This window comes from Theropithecus gelada, chromosome 1 (genome assembly GCF_003255815.1).
Source record: "Theropithecus gelada isolate Dixy chromosome 1, Tgel_1.0, whole genome shotgun sequence".
Lineage (NCBI taxonomy): Eukaryota > Metazoa > Chordata > Mammalia > Primates > Cercopithecidae > Theropithecus > Theropithecus gelada.
In genome coordinates, this window is record NC_037668.1 from 81,646,893 (window position 1) to 81,670,688 (window position 23,796).

General features: G+C 46.8%; 1 protein-coding gene across 2 annotated transcripts in view; it reads right to left on the reverse strand.

The window, feature by feature from the left end:
* Positions 1 to 22,910, reverse strand: part of GLIS1 (GLIS family zinc finger 1) — a 237,144-nt gene extending 214,234 nt beyond the window's left edge. Inside the window, exons 1-2 of one of the 2 annotated variants that reach the window (XM_025400405.1) lie at positions 22,848 to 22,910; positions 21,554 to 21,854 (exon numbers count right to left, since the gene is read on the reverse strand). In XM_025400405.1, the coding sequence (XP_025256190.1) occupies positions 21,554 to 21,812 (259 nt within the window). In that variant the 5' untranslated portion in view covers positions 21,813 to 21,854; positions 22,848 to 22,910. Of the gene's footprint in view, positions 1 to 17,702; positions 18,007 to 21,553; positions 21,855 to 22,847 lie in introns of those variants that run through there. The other variant, XM_025400415.1, reaches the window with a different exon arrangement.
* Positions 22,911 to 23,796: the final 886 nt, after the last annotated feature.

Sequence of the window (23,796 nt, forward strand, 5' to 3'; positions counted from 1 at the left end):
AAACCCTCAACCTGAAAGGAACAACAATAATCAACAAGTGGAACTCAAATGAAATGAATGGAAAATAAGAACACAGGGAATAAGGAAAAAGATGGTTTAAAATCCTAAGAATCTCCTCAGAGAGGTATGATAAGATATTGCATCCATAAATGGAGGCACAATGCATGAAAGTGCTTTTGCAACCTAAAAATAACTAAAATAAAAAAGAAAATGGGAAAAAGAGTCAAAGAAACTCTCCAAAAACAGATCAAAAAGACAAAGAGCTAGGTATTATAAAAACCTAAGAAATGTAGAGGATCAATACAGAAAGCCAAACAGGCAACTAGGGGGATTTCTAGAAGCCAGCAGTAGAGAAATTATATGAAAAAAATGTCAAAGAACTAATACTCTGTCTAGAACTGAAGGTCATGAGTCTCCAGAAACAGTGGGCCTGCCGAGTATCCAGCCCAATGAATGGAAAAAACCCCACATCAACAGAAAATTTCAGAACACCAGAGAGAGACAGAAAATTCATAAACCATCTAGAAAAATTGATGGGGTAGAGTGGAGGAAATGCAGAGTCTAGAGCAAGTATCATAAATCATCATGGCATTGGACTTTCAACAGCAATGTGGGAAGCTGGAAGACAATGGAATTTTCCTTCAAAATTCTTGACAGGATCCGTCCTGACGCCAGATGGCCCAAGTTCAAATCCTAGACCTGCTACTTACCAGCTGTGATCACGGCCAAGGTACTTACCTCACTGGCTCTCAGTTTCCTCATCAATAAAATGGGCACAATAATAATCTCTATCACCTCTTTGATGTGAGGATGAATTAATCCACGTAAAGCAGTGATGACAGTGCCTGGCACATGGTAAACATTTAAAGATTCACTCTTATTAAAATTACCCAGCCACACTATCCATCAGTAATGAAACACTTTCAGACATACACACCTACTCACCTTTCTCACCAAGCCATTGCAGGATACACTCCAGCAAATTATGGGGCTAAACCAAGAAGAAGGAAAACACAATGCAAAGCACATTTGCCTTTTTGGGGGGTGCCTAGCATCTGAACACACTTCTACTAGGAAAATTATTCACCTTATAACGCAAAACCCCCACTTCACCCAATACACACACACACACACACACACACAGAGTCACTGAAAATGTCAGATCCTGCAGATCCTCTGTCTCTGCTTAAATGTCACCCTATCCTGACTGCACTGTAACTCAGCAGGCCTCCATCTCCCTTCACTGCTTTCTCTCCATAGTCTGTATAGCCTGTGCCATCATTTGGTAAACTTTATATTTACCTTGTTTACTTGATTACAGTGTCTTCCCCTGTCTCGAATGTAAGCTCTGTGAGTGCAGACATGTTTGCCTATTTGCTTATCTTCCCAGCATGTAGAAGAGGGCCTAACTCAGAGCAGGTGCTTAACAAAAATTTAAGTTAAAAAAAAAAAACTTGCTTTCCAAGCCTCCCATGTAGCCAAGGTACAGGCACATGACCTAGGCTCTGCCAATGCGAAGCATCCACCCCAGACCATGATTCCAGAGAGATGGCTCAGGTCCACTCTGGAACAGGTGACAACAGAGAAGTCAGCTACAGCCCCTACTACAGCAGCAATGCAAGCTGTGCACCAGGGCCCAGCAGCATTTTCACTGGACAGCCCTGTGGTGGGATTTGGGATAAGATTCTTGGCTATGCGGTTTTCCAAGCCTGGTTCTCTAGTCTTATAGAAAATTCTGAGAGTCACTCAGCATCGTTTTAACAAAATCTCTTCTCTGCCTAAATCAGTCAGTTTGTGATGTATAGTAAACCAGAATCCAGGGGGCACAGGAGAGTTTTGAAGAGAAGCCTCGGAAGGTCTGCAAGGTGTGGATGCACACCTCTAAACCAGTCTGCAGTACGGGAGAGATGGAACTGAGGGAACCTGATGCATTTGGACATTCAGGAAAGTATGATTCACAGGAATTTGACAGACTGACGGAGTAGCGGGGTGGGGGAGTGGTAACAGCCCCATATAAAATATAAAATATAAAACTAAGCAGGCCGGGCACGGTGGCTCAAGCCTGTAATCCCAGTACTTTGGGAGGCCAAGACGGGCGGATCATGAGGTCAGGAGATCGAGACCATTCTGGCTGACACGGTGAAACCCCGTCTCTACTAAAAAATACAAAAAAACTAGCCGGGCGAGGTGGCGGGCGCCTGTAGTCCCAGCTACTCGGGAGGCTGAGGCAGGAGAATGGTGTGAACCCGGGAGGCGGAGCTTGCAGTGAGCCAAGATCACGCCACTGCACTCCAGCCTGGGTGGCAGAGCGAGACTCTGTCTCAAAAAAAAATAAAAAAATAAAACTAAGCAAATGAAAAAAGACGTCATATGTAACCTCAGGAAAACAAAAAATTGTAGTAGAAAGGAAAAGTTCTGATGGTGCACGACTTGATTTGACATCCTGTTCCAAACATAACCACCATGCTGAAAAAGTAGACTCCAGAGGGTGCTACAGAAACAGCTTTACCATCCCCAGCCCACGCCACTGCCACTGTCCTTTCTAAAACTCTATCTGAAGACTTGTTCCCCATCCCCACCCGCTACTCCTATAAAGCCTGTGGAAGTCTGGAAGTTCCCTTAACTCTGTGGATCATTCCTAGACCATAAACAATCGCCCAGACTCTTTTTAGTCCCAAGAACAGTCTCATCTTAGTAATTGAGATGTCCTGTCCAGATTAATAATCTCATCTGACTTTCATGTACAACCAGACTTCTCCCCTCCCCGTGGGCCTGCCAGGGTCAGTGTCTCAGACCCCTGACTCTGTCCACTGGAGCTTTTTGGACCTGGATGCTTAGTGCCCACTGTGTTACCCTGGGCCACTTCTGTGGGGTCCCAGGGAGCTCCCCTGGTTGGCAGGCACCCTCATGCATCCCGTGGGACACTTCCAGCCTCTCACCTCTACCTGGCAAGAAGCTCCCTTGGGCAGGATCAGTTTGAAAACGACCACCGCCCGGGTCCCTTGAACACAGCCTCTGCCCCATCATTGGCAGAAACAATGCAGCCGCCTCTCCTCATTATGCCACCAAGCAGGGGCTCCAACCACAGCCTTTTGTGCTTCGTATTTCTAGGCATGGATCAAATGCAGTCACTGCTCAGCTTCCAGGGCTGTGCCCAGTTCTCTGAGTGATCCTCTTAAAGCCCTTCTCTCTTGAGCTGAGGTAAGGAAAAAGTGTTCCCTCCCTGCCCACCAGGCATGGGGGAAGAAAACATCAGAGTCTCAACAATTCTCTCTGAAGAAATCCTCTCTGTGGGCTCTTCCACCTCAACCCTTTCATGTCCTCAAAGCGTAAGCCAGGAAAGGATCTCAAAATCAGAGTTTACACACCTGAAGTCCTACTTTGGAATGCAGTGGCCAATACCTACTGTTAAGATCCATTGTCTTAGGACTCAGCCAGACCCACAATGCCTACATTAATACCCCATTACACATAGTCCCAGTAGTCCCAAAGAACTGTGATGCAACTGGGGCAGGAGGAAGGAGGGAGGGGTAGTGCCAGTGAGTAAGATGGGGGTGGAGTGGAGGTTGAAGAAAACTAAATCCTCTGTGGAGAAAGGGGGATGCTCAGACACGGTGGGAATGTAGGACAGACATTATGGAAAACAGTATAGCGGTTCCTCAAAAAATTAAAATTAGAGCTACCCTATGATCCAGCAATCCCACTGCTGTGCATACATCCAAAAGAAAGGAAATCAGTTTATCAAAGGGATATCTAAGGCCAGGCACAGTGGCTCATGCCTGTAATCCTAGCACTTTGGGAGGCTGGGGCAGGTGGATCATCTGAGGTCAGGAGTTCGAGACTAGCCTGGACAACATGGTGAAACCCTGTCTCTACTAAAAATACAAAACTTAGCCAGGGGTGGTGGCACACGCCTGTAATTCCAGCTACTCAGGAGTCTGAGGCAGGAGAATTTCTTGAACCCAGAAGCCAGAGGTTGCAGTGAGCCAAGATCATGCCACTGCACTCTAGCCTGGGCAACAGAGCAAGACTCTTATCAAAATAATAATAATAATAATAATAATAATAGTAAAAGGATACCGTCACCATGTTTATTACAGCACTATTGCCTATAGCCAAGAAGGAATGAAATCCTGTCATCTGCATTAATATGGATGGAACTGGAGATCGTTATGTAAAGTGAAACAAGCCAGATACAGAAAGAAAAATATCGTATGTTCCTCACACTCATACATGGGAGCTAAAAAGGTTGTTCTCATGGACGTAGAGGGTAGAATGGCAGTTACCAGAGGCTAGAAAGGGTGAGGGGAGGAAAAAAAGAAGAGAAGTTGGTTAATGGGTACAAAACTAGGCAGAAGAATAAGATCTAGCATTTGGTAGTACAGTAAGGTGACTATAGTTAACAGTAATAGTTCAAAATAGCTGGAGGGGAGGAACTGGAATGTTCCCAACATATAAAAGGGGGTGAATGTTTGGGGTGACAGATGTCCCAGTTGCCCCAATTCAATCATTACACATTGTATGCATGTATCAAAATACCACATGTGAGCCAAAAATATGTACAACTATTATGTATCAATTTTTAAAAAGAAATAAACTAGTTTCTGAGCCTGGGCAACACAGTGAAACTCCACTACTACAAAACATACATCATCATCTGGGCATGGTAGTGCCAGTCTGTAGTCCCGGCTACTCTAGAGGCTGAGGTGGGAGGATCACTTGAGCCCAGAAGGTCCAGGCTGCAGTGAGCCAAGATCATGCCACTGCACTCCAGCCTGGGTGACAAAACAAGACCTCATCTCAAAAGAGAAAGTTTCTGGCACACAGTAGGTACTCAGTAAAAATATACTAAATGACTAAAAGGAAAAAACAAAAATCACTTTTTTATAAAATAAGTTTTTATTTATAAATTTTTTATAAAATAAATAAAAATCATTTACTGAATGACTGAAAGGAAAAAAAAAAAAGAGAACTAAATCCTCATCTACCGTAATAGGAAGCCAGTAGACAGTAAGTATACTTGATCCAGGAACAGGAGCAGAAATCTTATTTAGGGTGGCCTAATCCCAGCTCCACCACTCACCAGCTGCGTAACCCTGGACTAATTCCTTTCCTCTTCCACATTGATTTCTTCATCTGCAAATCGGGGAGAGTAACAGTAACTCCTTCCTAGGGCTGCTAGGAGAATGAAAGGAATTATATTTGTAAGGCACCTGAAGCAAGCCTGGACCATAAATGCCACATAAAGTTTAGCTTCCACTGTTTTTATCTTTGTAACTGAGATGTATGGAAGAAAATGCCACAAAAAAAAAAAAATGACTGATTCGAAGGCAGGGCTGTTGTGCTACCCAGGTCCACACACCTGGTGCCCCTTGGAGGTGGGCACCACAGCAGCCCTGGCCGAAGGCAGCTGCCTCTCTGGAGTGCGACGGTGGAGGAGGGGCTCTCTCTAAAGCCTTATTTTATTAGGTGATTTAAAAAACCATGTTTGGCATTATTTCGCTAAAAATAAAAGTTTATTTTTAGAATGTTAATAAAACAAGCTCCCACAAATAGTAATAATAACAAATGATGGGACGTGGTGAACGACAAAAAGAAAGCAATGAGGGAAAAGACAAAATAAAATCTTGGAAATATGACATAAAATTCAACTTTTTATTTCAAAATCATCATAAAAAACTTATTAAGACAGCAGACTCAAAAATATTAGTAGCAAATGTGATGAACGAAGGCATTAACATCCTTAATGACAGCACTTTAAAAATGCCAATTCTTAAATTTTATAAGTAAAATATTCAGATGCCCAACATAAACACCAATTTGCAAAAGAGGAGATAAGAACTCTGAATCAACACACAATAGCTGTTTGACTATACTAATAACTTTATAATAATGAAACCAGATGTCAATACCATCTTCAAATTAGGAAAATGCTGAAACACTGGTAAAGATACAGTTCTCTGAGACAGCAGTGCCTGCAGTTGTGAAAATCAGTACCCTTCCCAAAGAACTATGTGGTAATATGTGTTAAATGTCACTACCCTGTAGCCTAGTAATTTCCACTTCTAGGAATCTATCCTACAAAAATAATCAGAAACGCAAATGAAGATTACTACATAAAGATATTCACTGCAGCATTAGCTTTACTGGGGGAAAGCTGAAAATTCTGAACTATTATGCACATGCAAGTAATATATATACATATTTGTTTGTATTCACATAAACTCTCTCTGAGAGGCCAGACAAAAGACAGAAGAGGAAGGCTCTCCCTAAGAACCCTTTTTGGACTTTCCAAATTTTGGATCATTTTAATGTATCGTCTATTCAAAATACTTCAATGAATTTAATAAAACATAATATGCGGGCCAGGTGTGGTGCCTCACTCCTATAATCCCAACACTTTAGGAAGCCGAAGTGGGAGTATTGCTTGAACCCAGGAATTCAAGTCCAGCCTGGGCAACATGGTAAAACCCTGTCTCTACCAAAAAATTTAGCCAGGCGTGATGGTGTGTGCCTGCGGTGCCAGCTACTGGAAGGCTGAGGCGGGAAATTGCCTGAGCCCAAGGAAGTGGAGGCTACAGTGAGCTGTGATTGGGCCACTGCACTCCACCCTGGGCGACAGTGAGACCCCATCTCAAAAAAAAAAAAAAAAAAATTGTAGGCCGGGCGCAGTGGCTCAGGCCTGTAATCCCAACACTTTCAGAGGCCGAGGCGGGTGGATCACCTGAGGTCAGGAGTTCGAGACCAGCCTGGCCAACATGGTGAAACCCCATCTCTACTCAAAATACAAAAATTAGCTGGGCATGGTGGCACATGCCTGTAATCCCAACTACTAGGGAGGCTGAGGCAGGAGAATTACTTGAACCTGGGAGGTGGAGGCTACAGTGAGCCAAGATTGTGACACTGCACTCCAGCCTGGGCGACAGAGTGAGAGTCTGTCTCAAAAAAAAAAAAAAAAAAAGTAATGTTTCTGAATCTTTACAAAGAATGTTAATAACATAGAAAAGATTTATTATGTTCAATGTTAAGTTTATTATTTATTTATTTACCTTTTTTTTTTTTGAGACAGAGTGTCACTCTGTCACCTAGGCTGGAGTGCAGTGGCAACCTCCGCCTCCCATGTTCTTCAAGCAATTCTCCTGCCTCAGTCTCTCAAGTAGCTGGGATTATAGGTACGTGCCACTACGCCCATCTAATTTTTGTATTTTTGGTAGAGACAGTGTTCGCCATGTTGGCCAGGCTGGTCTTGAACTCCTGACCTCAGGTGATCCGCCCGCCTTGGCCTCCCAAAGTGCTAGGATTACAGGGGTGAGCCACCACTCCTGGCCTTAAATTTAAATGTAAGTATTAAGACTATATTCAGAATGATCTCAATGATATAAAACTATATTAATACACAGACAAGCACAGAAAAAAGACTGAAAAGAAACGTACCAAAATGTAAACAGTAGTCATTACTGGGGCTGAGATTCTGAGCAAGTATTATTTCCATCTTTCCATGTCTCCATAGTTTCCAAAGCTTCTACAGTAGGTATACAGTACTTACATGAGTGGAACAAATGAAGAGTATTAAATTAAATTACCTTTAAATGGTCAGTCACTTCCCAAAGAAGGACTAGGAGTGAAAACTAAGTAATTTCTTAAAAGTCAGGAACCTACAAGAATAAACCAATATTCTGCCATTCCTGTTTAAGCTGCTGCTCAGGGCACTGTCAGCATGTTTCCAGTTCCAGGGATGAGCTGGCTCGGAGCTACCCCACTAAGCAACCAGCACTAAGGAACCTGGTCCGGCCACTCAAATGCCACCTCTCATGGAAGACTGCCCTGATCTCTCTTGTCAGTGCTGTCTTATGAACACTCTGAGAATAGGACAGACCCTAGGACTCACATGTGTATCTCCAACAGGAGGCAGGCCTGGTAGCCAGCATGCCAGCCCCATCTCAACGTGTCCATGGCCATCTGCCCACCCTCTCAAGTGGGTGCTCCCCAAGGTAGAGGCCAAGGATGTTAGAGACTCTAGCATGTGATAAGAGTGTCAGGAAACAGGTGAGGAACAAATGAATACATTAAAGAATGATATTTTAGACTAACACTGTCCAACAGAACTTTCTGTGATGGAAGAAATGCTCTATATTTGCACTTTCCAATATGGTAGCTACTAGCTAGCCATGTGTCTACTGAGCACTTGAAATGTAGCTAGTATGATTGGGAAACTAAATTTTTAATTTTATTTAATTGTAATTCATCTAAATAGCCATAGTGTTCTTGTGGAAAAGCAAACATCACAAGGTAGTTTTAAGATTAAAGAAGATCTTTTATTTTTAGAGATAAGGTCTTACTCTGTCACCCAGGCTGGAGTACAGTGGCTTGATTACAGTTCGCTGCATCCTTGAACTTCTGGGCTCAAGTGATCCTCCCCCTCAGCCTCCCAAGTAGCTGAGACTACAGGTGCACACCATCAACCCAGCTAATTTTTAAATTTTAAAAGTAGAGACAGAATATCACTATGTTACCCAGGCTGGTCTTGAACTCCTGGCTTCAAGCAATCCTCCTGCCTCAGCCTCACCAGTAGCTGGGACTACAGGTGCATGGCTGTTAAGATGATTCATTTTTAAAAAGATGATTGGTCCAGTGCCTAACAGCGCTCAATTGATCACTGTAGGATAATGAAAAAAAAAAGAGGAGTAGAAAGAAGAATAGGAGGAGGAAGATCCCCAACAGCCCCACCTGCTCAGCCACAAGCACTGGGAATTTACTTGTCTCCACCCCACCCCAGCAAATAGCTCTTCTGTATTTTGAGTGCATAGCAGCCAGAGCCATGGAGAGTGGGAATGGGAAGAGTAGGGAGGGAGAGGTATGAGGCTGGGACAGGAGAGACCCTGCAGACTTGCTGAAAGAGGAAAGCTGTTGGCCTGTATTGCCTGAGACAATGAGTAGGTATTTACTCCAAGAAGAAAGCTTAAGCCACCAGAATCAGCAACAGGTGCAAGAAAAGGGCTGCCCATGGCAGTCCTCATGCCCAGGATTTAACACTCTGTGTCCACCACTGTCCTCTAGAGGGCTGGTCTGCAAACTCAAGTTCTAACCTGTCCTCAGAGTTCCCAACAGTTAGCCACCTAGAGAGCCCTTTCCCACCCTACCTCACTGATTCTCACGCTAGCCTGGCGAGGGGAGCAAGCACCTATTTCCATTCCATAACTCAGCAGACCAAGGCTCGGTGAGATTGTCTGAGGGCATGAGGCTGAGACTGGCTGGAGAACTGGAGTCTGCCTAGGACAGACAGCAAATGATAAGGTGGTAATGCTGCACAGAGGCCTGGAGACCCGGCCAGCCTGAAGGGGGAACCTGCAAACACCCTCCTCCAGGCTGCCAGCTCCGAGGAGGCAAGGACTCCATCTGTTGGTTCTCTATGGTATCCTAGGGCAGAACCCAACACTGGAAGCATAGCGGGTATCCAATAAATATGGATGAACCAACCAACCACCAGCCAAACACAGGTACAGCCATTCCAGTTTTCAGGCTAATTCTACATACTTCATCCCATCTGCCCCTAACAATTGGCCAGACAGGGATCATTCTCCCATTTTAAAATGAGGAACTGAGGCTCAAAAATTGAGAGCCACTCTGGGTTGCTGTACTGAAAATCTGCTTCGAGAACTTCCCAAGAAGCCCCGCCTTGACTGGAGAGAGGCAGATTCATTCTGCCAGGGTCCTGTGTTCTTTCTATTCTTTGCTCTATCCTCTATCAGCAAGTCAGAGATGAGTTCACGACATACCCTGCCTCCAAGAAGCCCACAGATTCACGGGGAAGGGAAAAATGAATGCAAGCATCTGGAACGCCTGACTCTTTCATGAGAGAAAAATGACAAATGGCAGTCAGATAATGAAGGAGGGACAGGTTAATTCTGGCTGGAGGAGGAAGTTTTTTGACTGTGATGAGTGGGTAATTGAGTGGGTAACATTGGACCCGAGGCCTTAATGAAAGGTCCAATAGGTGGCAAGGTGTGGAGAAGGGCAGGTGGGCCAGCAGCTGACACCTACCAGCTCTAGAACTCCGGGCACATCATTTAGCCTCTCTGGGCCTCAGCTTTCTCAACTGTAAAATAAGGATGCTAACACCCACTGCGCAAGAAGTGAATGTAGAAAGAATTAAATGGCCTCGTGGGACACCTACTCACAGCAGGACTCAACAGATGGAAGCCGCTACATTACTGCAGGGCCAGGCAGGCATGGGGACGTGGGTTCGGAACAGGGTAGTCCTGGCATTACAGGTTTTAAGAGGAAGAATCAAGGTAATTCCTCTGGATATTGGAGTCTGACAGCAACTCCCAGCGCAATAAACCAGGGAAGAGGTGGGGGTGTGCCTCCAGATCCACCCCACAGACAACCCCCATCCTACTGGACACCACAGGCTGAGTAAGCATCTTAGACTGACCCAGGGCCAGGACCTGTCAGAGAGATGCACTGAGGCAGCCCACACCCTCCTCCTTCCCCAATCTCCCCCAGCCCTAAGGGAAACCACCAGGCCCACCAGCCAGACCTGCATCCTCCATCTCTGCAGCTCAAGCCTCAGTTTGACCCCAAAGTCCTTATTCTTGGAATTACACCAAAAAATAATTAAAAAGCAGGGTCTGGGAATAGAGTACTACAGTGTAGAGGAGAAACAACATCAGACAGTCAGGCCTAGGACCTAGCCCAGCTCTCCACTCACAAAGACCAACGACCACAGCTCACCTCTGGGACACACCTGCTGTGCACCAGCCCCTGAGCTATGTGTTCTACAGGCACTCATCTTAATCCCCCTAGCAACCCATGAGACAGGAACTATCTCCACTTTTCAAATGAGGAAGACTGAGGCTCAGAGTTCCACAAATTCGCCTAAGGCCTAGCAGGTGAGGTAGTCAGGATCCAAACTCAGTTCTGACTCTAAAAGCCATGTGGCCACCTTCGCATAAGTAACATGGCCTCTCTGAACCTTAGTCTTCCCATCTACCCAAAGGGGGCTTGAATTAATAATATGATTTCTGGAAAGCTCTACAGTTTACAAAGCCCACAATGGTACCCAGAGAAGGGCCATGAGACCAATACATCCCCCAAGGCCTCTAAGCCTGTCCTGGAGTGGAGATCTTGGGTGTGGACAGCAATCACCACCCCAGCAGGGTCACCAAGAGCTACCATCCTCTGGCTCCCAGCTTTCAATTCCAACATTTGGTCTAAGGTTCCTCTTCATCTTAGAGAAATCTGGGTGAGATGAGTAGCAACCACTCGTAGCTGCTCTTTAAGCCACAAGATGAGATGCATGTCACAGTACGTGGGGCTTTGTCTAAAAGGGAGGATGAGCATGTGACAGAAAGTGCCAATCCTGGCCAAGAGGCTAATGGCCAGTCACTGTAGGACAGTCATCAGGCCCCAAGCTCCTCCACCTGACCCGGCCACTCCAAAGGCTTGCAACCAAAGAGCCTGCAAGCCCTGAAGCCAATCCTTCCCAGAGCAGGGGAGAGGGAGGCCCAGCTGGGTAAGGAGACTCTCCCAGGGTCACTAGCAATCAAGGGGCAGACCTTATTTTGAAGAGCCTCAAGACAGTGTTGGAAAGAAACATGATGGTATCTGCATGTGAGAACTCATGTAGCATTTACTGGCATCTCAGCACTATAAGACAGGGCAAGGAAAAAAAAGAAATTTACTGGCATCTCACATGTGTTGAGAGCTTACCATATGTTCAACCTTGCAGGAAAACGAGAACATCAAACACAGCTCCTCCTTTACAGGCTACAGGCTCCTTGAGGGCAGAGACTGGGCTGTACTTCATTCCCAAACTTCCTGGACACTCACTTGGAGCCAGCCCTGTGCTGGCCATACAGGGTCAAGGATAATGACACTCTGCCCCTGTCTTCAAGGACACATAAGTAAATAGGAAATTGCCATAGAGTATGAGCAGGGCTATGGCAAAAGAAAGGGAAGACTTTGAAGAGGAGGTGGCATTTGAGCTGGGTCTTAAAGAATCAGTAGGGTCAATCTGGTGGAATGGAAGGGAGGGAAAGCCCTTCCTAGAGGTTCTGTTTACCATTTACATGGTAGTCATAACAATAATAATTATTATAATCCCAAGATTAATTGAGCATTTACCATATGCCAGTCTGTTTTTAAGCACATATACATGTGTTAACACATTCCACCCTCACAACAGCCTTTGGAGGTCATTACTATTATTATCCTCATGTCACAGATAAGAAAATTGAGACCCAAAAAGCTCCCTAACTTGCCAAGGTCCCCCAGTTAGTACACAGAGCCAGGATTCAAACCTAGTGGACTGGTTCCACAACCATGCCCTCAATCAGCACTCTACACACTTCTTAGATACAAACTTCATGCCAGACTTTGTGCTGGACACAAGAATACAAAGATGAATCTTTGAATATTATCTATTTTTCCACTTGTTCCAAAAATGATTTAAGGAGGCACAAAGATGAATAAAAAGAAGCCCACAGATTATAAGGAAAGGAGGACAGGTAAAGAGTAAATTCCAGGTCTGAGGCTGCATAAGGAAAAGTCTGCTGCCACGAGCAGACATCAGCAAGAGATGGAACTGGCCCTGCAAGAAGGCCTTGAATGCCAGATCAAAGGGCTCAGATTTTTCCCATTGGCCAGCTGGCTGTCAATCTACATGCCAAGCGTAATTTCACAGAAGATCTTTAAAGCATGTACCAAGAACTATCTGTAGGACAAATCGATGTCTCTACAGATGTGTAGATGATGTGGTAGATAAAGTACATATCTACTTAAAAGAGTTCTTTAAATTAGCAGTTACGTAAATCTCATTAGGTATATTCTGCTTCAAGAGATAACTAAAAGTATAGCTGCTATCACATGGACAGTGGAAAGATTTTTGTCCTTATATTTAGAACATTTGGATATCCCTGCTGTCAGGGATGGGAAGTAACGCAAAGGTTTTAAGCGAGAAGTTCTAAGGACTTGAGGTCTGGGATTTTTGCTCCGCATCCACCCATGGACCCCTCCTCACCAAGCCGCCCGATCTGTTTGAAATCATCTGTTTGAAGGCCCAAAGAAGAGCCTGCCCCAGCGAGAAGCCCTAGCACGGAGATATTCTCACAAAGAGCGCTACGTAAGTACAAATGACTGTTTGATCAATCATTTGGCCTCAGCATGGGATTTGGTTAGAATTAAAGCCATCTGGCTGGTGGGGGGGGGGAACAGGGGGAGGAGACAAGCAGGCGGGAAAAAGACTCACCCCCCTCCCCCAAAAAGCATTGTTAAAATATAACGGGGAAAAACAGTAAAGTTCCTGCTGTTATTTCAGCCTAAGCCACTTAATCCATCAGCACATAAAGCAACTTATTTTACGACCTTTTCCCTTTAAAAAATAAATCAGAAGACGATGCCTTGAATTCAGATATCTCTGAAGCACACTACTCATCCCTCACAGTGAAATATCCTGTTTCATAAACCTTCTTCAAGATACTTGAAACTGCAGATCACTAAATGCCTTGCTTTAGGCATCTGACATTCCAGAGAATTAATATTTAAACTTATTATAGGAAAAAAGAATTGCGTTTGGTTGAAGCATGAAATATTTAATAGTGTCTCCAAATTAGAAACCCTATTTTGTTTCGCGCTGGAAATGCCAACGTTATTACCTGGGCTTTGCACTCAAATAAGATAAAATGCAAAGGCAGTCTTGAGATGAAACACACAATTACAGCCGTTTTCTCCAGAGAGATGGGGAGTGAGACAGGTTTGGGGAGTGGACGTGATTGAGTTTCATTTTTACGATACGCTTAAAATTATATTATCATTCTCTGCCTTGAGGGTTGGACTTGAGACTGCTGAAGCTACTTAACCACCGAAAACGGTGTCAAAATCAGTGACTCCACGGAGGCCTATTCTCAGGCTCTTTAAGCCGTCGTCTTGGAATGGGCTCACTGACGAGCAAAACTCCGTAACTTTCTCTGCTCGCTAGGACAAAAGTATTCAGTGGTTTAGGATAAAAATTAAGCTTCAATTGACACAGTGGATCCTGGCAGCCTCTGCCGGCACGTGTAATTTATTTACAGGGTTGGAAAGTCGGCAAAATACATCATCAACTCTTACACAAACTTCTACTAGGTATTAAATACCCAACCCTCTGAGAAGTAATTCATATAGTCCAGCAGCGTTCCAAAATAAACCCAATCTCCAGCCCTCCGGAGAGCTTAAAACAGCAAATGGGCTCTGTATTTTTCAAGTCAGGTTTATAGTACTCCCTGGTTTCTTGCTAAAGCCTGATTTCTAGCAAACCTGTTATTTAAAAACAAAGGTAACATCTAAAAGAGTAATCTGGTTGCTAAAAAGACACAAATAGGAACAGGCTGGGCTGCATGGCAGGCAGGGCCATCCCTCGTACTTCATTCACTCCCCTTCAGACACGGTGGCACGAAGGAAGGCAAAAATTCCTCGGACCAGAACGGCTTCTGCCAGTCCATCTTCAGAATCAGTATGACTCCCTGCGAATGTACACATTCTCATGAACGCACGTGCGAATGTACACATTCTCATGAACGCACGTGCAAGGCCACAGATGCGACCAGCCATGGGACCTTTACCTTCCATAGGGGTTCATCTAGCTCATTCATCATTTGACACAAAAGACCCATTTCTCACAAGCAAACTCTCAAGTTCACTCTGATCCCCAGCCTATTCTCCCTCCCAAGCCCTACTTCATCCCACCAAGTGTTTAACAAGAAATAATTGTTTAATAGATCCCTGACCCAACATGCTCAGGGAAGCACGTATTCTACAACCAGGCATGGTGGGGATCTTGAGGAATTCTCATCCAACAGATGTCTTTGAAAGCCGTAGAGGGGAGACTACGACCGGGGCCTTGGCAAGGAATCTCCCCAAATGGCAAGAAAAACTCAAACAGGGACTATTACCTGCAATAACCAGTCAGGATGGGAGTTGCCACTGCTTCTGAGAAAAGGTCCCTCCTAGGGGCCCCCTCCATGGCCTCAGAGAGTCCTTTTCCAGACCCCAGATTCCTGAGGATCCTGAGTCACTGGGAACATTCTCCTTTCCCTAGTGCCAAAGCGGGAGAGGAGCAGTGCCCTACGGAGGCAGAGTGTCCCCTGTAAGTCACACCTCAGCCTGTTGGCTGAGACTGAGAAAGGGCTGCTCTGGGATGTGGCTGTCTGGGCCCCCTGCAGCCTCCTGCTGCCTTCCTCCAGGCTTGGGGGACACTCAGCTCTCTAGAGCCACATCCTCTCCTTCCCACCACCTGGGTTTAAGAAGCTGGTCCTGGAGAGTGGTGTATTCTCAGAGGCAAGTACTGGCTCTGCTGTCAGACAGACCTGGGTTCAAATTCCAGGCTCTACTGCTTACTACATGCACAACCTTGGACAAATCACTTTGCCTTTCCAAGCCTCAGTCCCCCCATCTTTGAAATTAGAATAGTGCCTCCTTTCCTCCTAGGGCTATTGGGCATAATTAAATGTGATCACGTCTCTAAAGCATCTCACCTGGCACAGAGCAGCCGCTCACTAAAGGTTAGTCGACCTCCCTCTTCCCCATCCCTTCTGTGTTCATCTTTAGCGTCGAGAGTTCAAGTGTGTAACCTGGTCTGAGACAAAAGTGGCCTCTTCCTACACCCCAGATCCTTCCAAACCTTCCCAGCCCAGTTAGTGTGGAATCTCGAGTATCAGCAGGCAGGGACTATGGATCATCCAACTGAACTGCTCCCCATTTTACAGACGGGAAAACCAAGGCTCAAAGCACAGGGCATGGCCCACTAGCAAAGATGCTACACAATGGCTCATGTGTTAGCTCCAGGCAGGCCCAACCATAACCACCAAATAAATTCAGGCCATCCAGGAAATGCATTATTCAGTTCACGGACTGAAGGTCTCATCTCAGCGCATCTGACTCAAATGCTGACTTTAAAAACACAGCTCGTAATGCTAACACAATCCACCTCGATCCACCAGAAACCTACTGAAGGAATAACCCTTTGGAGTTTAAGGGGAAGAAGGGAAAAAGAAGAAAACAGATGCTTTAAGTGACTTTCAACTCTGAGACCACTGGGTTAGGGCTGTATTCTCTCCTCCCAGCCCAACATTCTGCTTTCTTTCAGTTTCTTATAAATATGGCTTAGGGAGACCAACAAAGTAGCCACAAAACTACTTTTCCCCTGTCTTTTCTGCTTTCCTTACTCAGTAACTCAGCTGTCAGTCCCTGGACTTTGCTTCCAATGCTGAAAGCTTTTGCCCTTTTTTTTTTTTTTTTTTTTTTAATTGTAAACTATTAATTTGGGCAGCGGCTCTTGATAAACAAGAAGTCCATTTTTAAACTGCTAGAATCATTAGCACAGTGAAGGCGAACAGCACAAATATTTCAGGAGTTTGTTCTTTTTTCCTGGCCCTGGTATTACAGCTGTGCTTTTTGCATAATGCAGTCCAAGTTTTCAAAGCCCACTGCAGACTTTGTTTCATTTCTTCTCCCCCTTGAACTGAATGTCTTTGTTTCTTTAAATACAAAAATAAACTACGCCCTACGAAAAGAAACCACACAATTCTCTAGGTCCAAAGTAATTGCAACTGAAATTTATATTAGAAAAAAAAATTAACAAACCACCCATTATAATTTAACTTTGAATGTAACCGTATATGTAAGGTGAGGTTGCTGAAATACTACCATATCGTGTTGAAAACAGAGAATTCTTTTCCAAAACAATTGAGAGAAGCAAGGGAAATTATCCTCAGCGATAGTCACTGGTCAGCTTCCCAATAAAGTTTATTTGTTTGTTGTTCTTTCCCCTAATCCTATCCAAAACAGATTGAAAACCCTGTCCCAAACTTTAGTTTCTCCCCTCTTCCAGGATGCTGGCCAAACTCCACAAAATAAAACCGAACAAAATGATGATAATTATGCAACTTTCAGAACAAAGAACATAAGAATATATTTTTTTAAGTGATTCATTGTGCACTTATGCCTGTAATGGGATTTTAACGCACTGTAAAAATAAGTGTGCTGGCTCACTAAGCTTCTCATGCAAATGAAACGCAGGGAGATGAGTAACTCTGACATGGGGTTCGTTTTGGTTTTGTTTTTTTTTTTTCTTCCAGAAAAAGGATGAAGAAAAATCATAGCGTATAAAGAAACTGACATTTTTAAATCACAGACGGAGCAACATAGACTATCGATGTGATGCCACAGCTCTGAAGCTCTGTAGACCTCAGTCCAGCTAAGCACACTACAGGTAAACTACTGAGAAACAACTAAGCCTAAATTAAATTACGATCTCATGTGATGGTCCCCTTGCCATTTTGCCCACAAAGTCCTAGTTTCTAGAGAGCTTGAGAGGCAGGAAGGATAGAGGAATTCTAGCCGCCCGAGATTCTTAGGGAATCTTTGGGAATTGTATTTCCGCTACATGTCTACAAAAGATTTGTCGGATACATAACTCTTATGACCGTAGACGCAACATGTTCCTATCTCATTTTTTACCCACACACATACTTGTTTCTCTTTGTCTCACTGAGGCTGACATTTGGTCAGCAGGTTTTTCTCTCCCTTATTTGAAACTTCAAGCACTGAAAAAATTTGGATCTGATTATTTCCGGATCGCAGGACCAGCACTTTAAAATGGATGAAATGGAAGCAAATTGCCCACCGGAGCTGGAGGGGGGAAATGCTTTAAAAATCACTCATACCTTTCTATTAGGGATGCGCTAGCCTTTCCAAGGCCTCCCCAGAACATCACAGGAGCTTCTTACTCAGATGAAGAAATTCGACCAGGTGGTACCACCAAAACATCATGACTTACTGTCCACCACCCTCACCCCTTGAGTCCATGCACACTATCTACAATTCCTTTTTTTTTTTTTCCAAGTTACAAGACTGACTGCTTTTTGGCATTGACAGCCATGATGGCTGTTTTTATAATGGCAGGGTTCACATTTGTCGTGATCAACCTCCTTTTTATTGCAAGGATGCATCCAGTCTCAGCACACAGTGAAAGGGCCCAGTGAGTCACTGTCAATTAAATAGTGACTTCATTATCTGGTTTGGTGTGGGAACAGCAACTCTGGACAAACGGAATTATTTGGTAAACTACAAAATTTTCTAACTATGGCATAGATACTAGTTACCAATTCCCAAAGATGTGAGACAGTAGAAATACCAAAAGCAAAAGACATTTTTTAATTCTCTGGGAACGTTCAGAAAGCCTTCGTGTGAATGCCAGCTCTCGGCCGCCAACACACACATGTAGAAGGTACAAGTTGTGGAACCAGAATCAAATATTTGCAGCTGGAAGCTTGGAAACTGCCACCTACTGTCTGCAGCTTTGAGTAAATCCCTGAACCTTAATGTCTGCATCTATAAAATGGGAATCACATTAATAACAGCTAGTATCTGCCTAGCACTTTACAGTCTTCTACATCTGCTCCCTCACAAGTGCCCCCAAGGCAGGCAGAGCCCAGCTGGCGTGAGGGCAGACAAGAGCATGTGTGGGAACACGCTCTGAACACTGTAAAGCACCGTGCACAGAGAACAAGCGTCATCAGGCCATCACCACAAAGCTGTCCGCCTGCATAAAGCCCAGATGTTTACCTTCTTTCCTTGTCAGGACTTATAAAAGCAGAGTGTCGGGTGTTTAATAATAAGAAATAAAAATGCAGCATCTGGCAATTTGGCTTTTCCAGCTGTTTGGAATCTGGATAAACGGGACTCTGCCATAAACAGATCATGATTCTTATTGTAAATGATGACAATGTTAGTCCATGACGTCACACCATCCCAGTGCCTCCCAATTCCAGATCAAATACACAGGCCCCAAACATTTATGGATAAACTACTAGATTCAAGAACCCACTCTCTTCCTCTGCGTAGGGACTATCTGAGGCAGGTGGCAGAGCATCTGAAACCTGACCCCAGGCTGAGCCATACTGTCTTCTCTCCGGTCACTGAGCAGCAGTGGTCACAAAAGACCCGAAGCTTGGTACCTCTCTGCCTCCCCTGGCTAGCACACCACAGTTAGTGCCTTCCACATTCAGCATTTTAAAAATGTAACCTTTCTTCCTTCTCACTCTGTGCCCTTTATCTCAAGTGTCACTGACCCTAGCATGGGCCCTGCACGAATTAATAAAACAACTCTTGTTTTATTTACCCTGCAAGGTAGGCATCATTACCTCTTGTGCAAATGAAAACCCAGAGGTTGAGAATGTGAAACACGTTACAGTAGTAATTCTAAAAATAACCAGGCACTGAGGTGGCCCTTGCACACTCTTTATCACTAATGATCTCATCAGTCTTGCAAATTAAGTCTCAGGGTAAATTTACAAATGAGGGAACCAAAGGCTCAGAAGAGTGAAATTGCTCCCCCAAGTCCCACAGATCATAGATGGTGGGGTCTCACAATTCCCAGCACAGTCAATACGTATTTTTCAATTGGTATTTCTGTCTGTTTCCAATAAGCCTGAGAACTTGGAGCTAGACACCAAACAATCAAAGGGTTACATGGTCTGGGGACTATTTCGGTAGGAGTAGGAGCAGCAAGAAGGTGCCGTTTCCTTGCAGCATTTTTAAGGACGTTGAAGAACTGGGGGGAAGCTGGTTTTGTCTCGGGCCACTTGGTGGCTGGACTCTGAGGGAACGCTTGCCTACAGCGACACAGAGGCCAGCAGGGAAAACTCTCCAAGCCCAGGACCGAGCCTTCTCTTTCTCCCTAGGCCAGGTTAGGATAGAGCTGTGGCTTCCCTAACCCCTGCCCTACACATACCAAACACTTTCCCACCTTCAGGCCTCAGTTTCCTCACCCTTCAAATGAGTGGGTTATATCCCACCACACCAGCCTCACTGGGAGGCTATGAAGAAAAGTTGTGAAACCTCTTGGAAAAAAGCTTCACCAGAGAGACCAGCTTAAGGTACAAAGAAAGAGGCTCTTCTTCCCATCCCTTTATTCTCCCCTGCCCTTTCCAAATGTAATCCTGACTTGAAGATCTTTTATTTTGGACATGTTTGGGGGTGTGCATAAAAATAACTGGGGTTAGGGGGAATGGAAGTAGGAAGATCAGACACAAAGCCCCCAGACAAAAGATCTCACCATAGCGTGGAACAAAGGTTATGTTCGGGAGAGTCGTTCACTAGGTCTGCAGAGAACTCGATCTTCAGATGACAGCCACGATGTTTTTAAACATAGAACGTTGCAGGAGGGTATCTATTTAAGGGAGGATTGTGTATGGAGCCGGGCAAGCCAGGGAGCTCCCGGCAGCAAACATTACTCATGTCTCGCTGCACAGCGCTCCTCTCTGGTAAAAGAGACCTCATATGTGTGTATTCCAGCAATAACATTCTGCAGGCATTTCCCGCCCCTCCCCACTGTATCTGTCCTTCTAAAATATTATCTCTATCCCTTGAAAAAGAGGCTGGCATCTAAAACAAAGAGATGGGAAATAGTTCTCTCTCACAAGTCGAGTGTTTTCTTTAAAAAAGAAAAAAACTGCTTATGTTTATTTCATTTTACTAATCCCTGAACCAGGGAGTTGGCTGTTTTTGATCCACGAGGAGCTCTCAACTCTAAAAGCAGGCTGCCTACCTCTTCTGAGTTGTGGGGCTGATGCTAGGAAGTGATGCCTATAACCATAAAACCCAAACTGTTTTTGTCTTCCTTGAAAATCATTTGGAAAGAGAACCAAGAGGTCCCAAATGCCGATAGTCAAACCCCAAAGCCTTGGTTTTCCCTAAGGGAAAAAAACGGGGAGGACGAGGACACGGCATCTTAACAATTTCTCCAATTCCTGGTTAATTATCTGTCAGCACGAAACTCATAAATAATGACTCAATAATAATTAACTGTGATGAGAAGAGCGTGTTCCTGAAAATGCCAGCACCATCTCTGACTTTGAGCCCATAAGCCATACTGGGACCTCCACCTTCCCGTGGCCAGCTTCACTGGGGGACGAAGGGGCTTGCCAAGGAGCTTGTGATCCAAGACTAGGCTGCCGAAGCACCAAGCACAGAAAAGTCATGTTTAAGTTAGGACGTGACCCAGGCTGGATTGCTAATGCAGACAATTTTCCCTCAGGAATCCAGAAATCATCTGGTTTAATTAATTCCTCACTTGACAGATGGGGAAACTGAGGTCCCAAAAGGAGATCTTGCTAAAGGCCTCTGGGTTTTGTTAGTTAAGAAGATTGAAATACTTCAAACTATGCCTTGAGCTGCTCAGAAACAGATACCAATATATGCGTTGCTATTCGCCCTCATATATAATAAAATTTTGACAAGTTTCCATGCAAGCTTTATCAGAAACATACAGAAGCAAAATTATGTAAGCTGAGAGCTTTCTACAAACACATTTGCCCAAACGGGGCTGAGTTTAAATTAGATGCTTCGCAAAGCAGGCCTACTTTCAGACTGACAAGCTAGTCCCAAACAATAAGAGAGAAACTGAGGAACTCAGAAGAAAGTTCCACTAAGTTCTTCCGAGCACGCGGTGGCGACGCCGGGCAGCCCGAATCTCCACAGGAGCCGCCAGGCACGTTGTCAGGGCCGGACTCACCCTTCCCGGCGGCAGCGGCCTTGGATGGACCGTAGTCTCGGGGGCTCCGGGGCCGGAGGAGGTCGTGGGAGCGCGGTGGCGGCGCGGGAGGCCGGGCTAGCAGGTCCCGCGGGCCCCTGTCCGCGCAGCCGCCGCCACTCACGGTGACCCTGAAGGCCATGTGCGCACCGAGGCTGGCGTGGCCGCGGCCGGGGCCGGGCGCACCGGGGGCCTCCTTGGGCCTCTTGTCCGAGTGTGCCTCAGCCACCTCGCAATGCATGGCGCCGGGGCGGGGCGCACGGCTGGGGGTCGCGCCGGGCTCCTGGGGAGGGGAGACAGCACAGCGAGTTAGAATGCGGAAAGCGGCCCCCGTCTCGTCCCGGGGCCGAGTTTGAGCAGGTCACTGTCCCTTCCGTGGATTCCGCGTCTCTAACATAGGTTAGCGCCACCACACCTAGCCCAATCAGAGGTCAAACCCACCTGATCCCACGCAAAAGCCCCCTCACTCAGGAGCGGTTCGCCCTTCCCAGGTGCGCTGAAGACCCCAGGCCCCCGCGCCGCGGCGCATTACCGAGAAGTCCCACCCAAATCCGCCTCCACCGAAACCAGCCTCCTTTCCACGAATGGTGAAACTGAGGCCTGGAGCGGGTAGCGCGCCTCTTCCCTGTCCCCAAGTGGAACAGGGAGCCGGCGGCAACGAGGATTCCCAGAGAAGAACTCGAGCGAAGCCCCGGAGACGGCTCCGGCTGGGTCACTGGCTGCGCGCTTCGTCGAGGCTCCGGGGCCGAGCTGCGCGCGGAGGCTGCGGACTCGAACCCAAAGGCCCGGGGGAAACCCCCAGAGACTCACCCGCGACCACCCGAACCGGGAAAACGCCAGTCCCAGGATGGGCGCTGAATCCAGCGACGCGAACCCATCACGCGCAGCCGGGACACCCACATTCCCATGCGCAGCGGAGGAATCGAGCCCGTCGCGCGCGCAAACCCGCACAGTGAGCAATGCCCACGCGGCCGCCGCCACACACCCGCACTGCCGTCGAGGCACGCCCGGAGACGTACACGCCACCCACACTGCCACTGGTCAGACGCTCGGCAGCGCACTACCACCCAGTCCCACGCTCTTGCCACACGCGCGTGAGATGGGGGCCGCGCCGGAGCCTCGGCCCTTCAGTCAGGGGCCCCAAACTCTCCGTTCCCCTCCGCGCTCCCAGCGCCATCCCCAAGCTGCCGGGGTTCGAGCGTCGCCGGGACGCCAGCTTCGGATCTCGGGCCCCGCACCCGCCCCTCCCTCGGCCGCGGGCCGCGCCCCCTCTCACCTCGCAGCTGCAGCTGCAGATCGCTGGGCGCCCGGCTCGGCGCGCCTCCACTGGCGCCGCAGCCCCCGCAGCCGCCGCCGCCGCCGCGTCCTACGGGGCGGTTCCCCGGGGGACGGGGGCGGGCCCGCGTCTGTCCGACAGCTGCTCCAGCCACTGGCTGGCCGCGGCCGCGCCACCCAGGCCAATCGTGGCGCGAGGGCGGGGCATCCCCCCTGGGGGTTTGGGCGGGGCCCGGCGCGGGGCTGAGCGGAGGGTTTGACAGGCTGCGGCCGGCTGTAGCCCCGCGGTGCCCGCACCTCTCGGGCGGCCGATCCGGGCAGGACCGCGGGGCGGCGCCGCGACGAAAGAGGCTGGGCCTGGGAGTCGGCGGAGTGCGCTGGGCGTGAGGAGCGCCGGGCTCAACCAGGCTCCCTGCCCGCCTCTCCACTAGCCCCGGACAGGATCCTCCCTTCTCCTAGTCGGTTTTCTCCTCCATCAGATGGGAATGGCACTATCTGCTAACGCGAAGCGCACAGATGCGAAAGTGCTTGAAAAGTTTTCTTGCAGAATCCAACCCGCTCACTGGAGAATTTGTAGAGATTTCACAGCGAGTGGGCAGCAAATCTGGGACCCAAACCCAGGCCTCTCAGCCCACTTTCTTAAGTTTGTTTTTGTGTTTTTCCGCTGGCAAGAGTCCAGGGTAAAAGGTGTCAGACTCTGAAGTTAAAGATAAAAAATGATGCCTGATCCCAACTAGGAAATATTCCAATTGAGTCTGGGGGAAGAGGCCCCCAGCGCTTAGGCTTTCGAGCTCCCAGGAGATCCTTACAGATCTGGGGATTGAGACCCACTCTAGGGGTACATCCTGTTGCCCTGCCTTCTGGGATCCCCCCACAGACAGCAAGCAGTGTCTCAGGGGGCCCTGCCCAACGTGTAGGAAGAGCACGGGACAAAGAACAGTAAGGCTTCA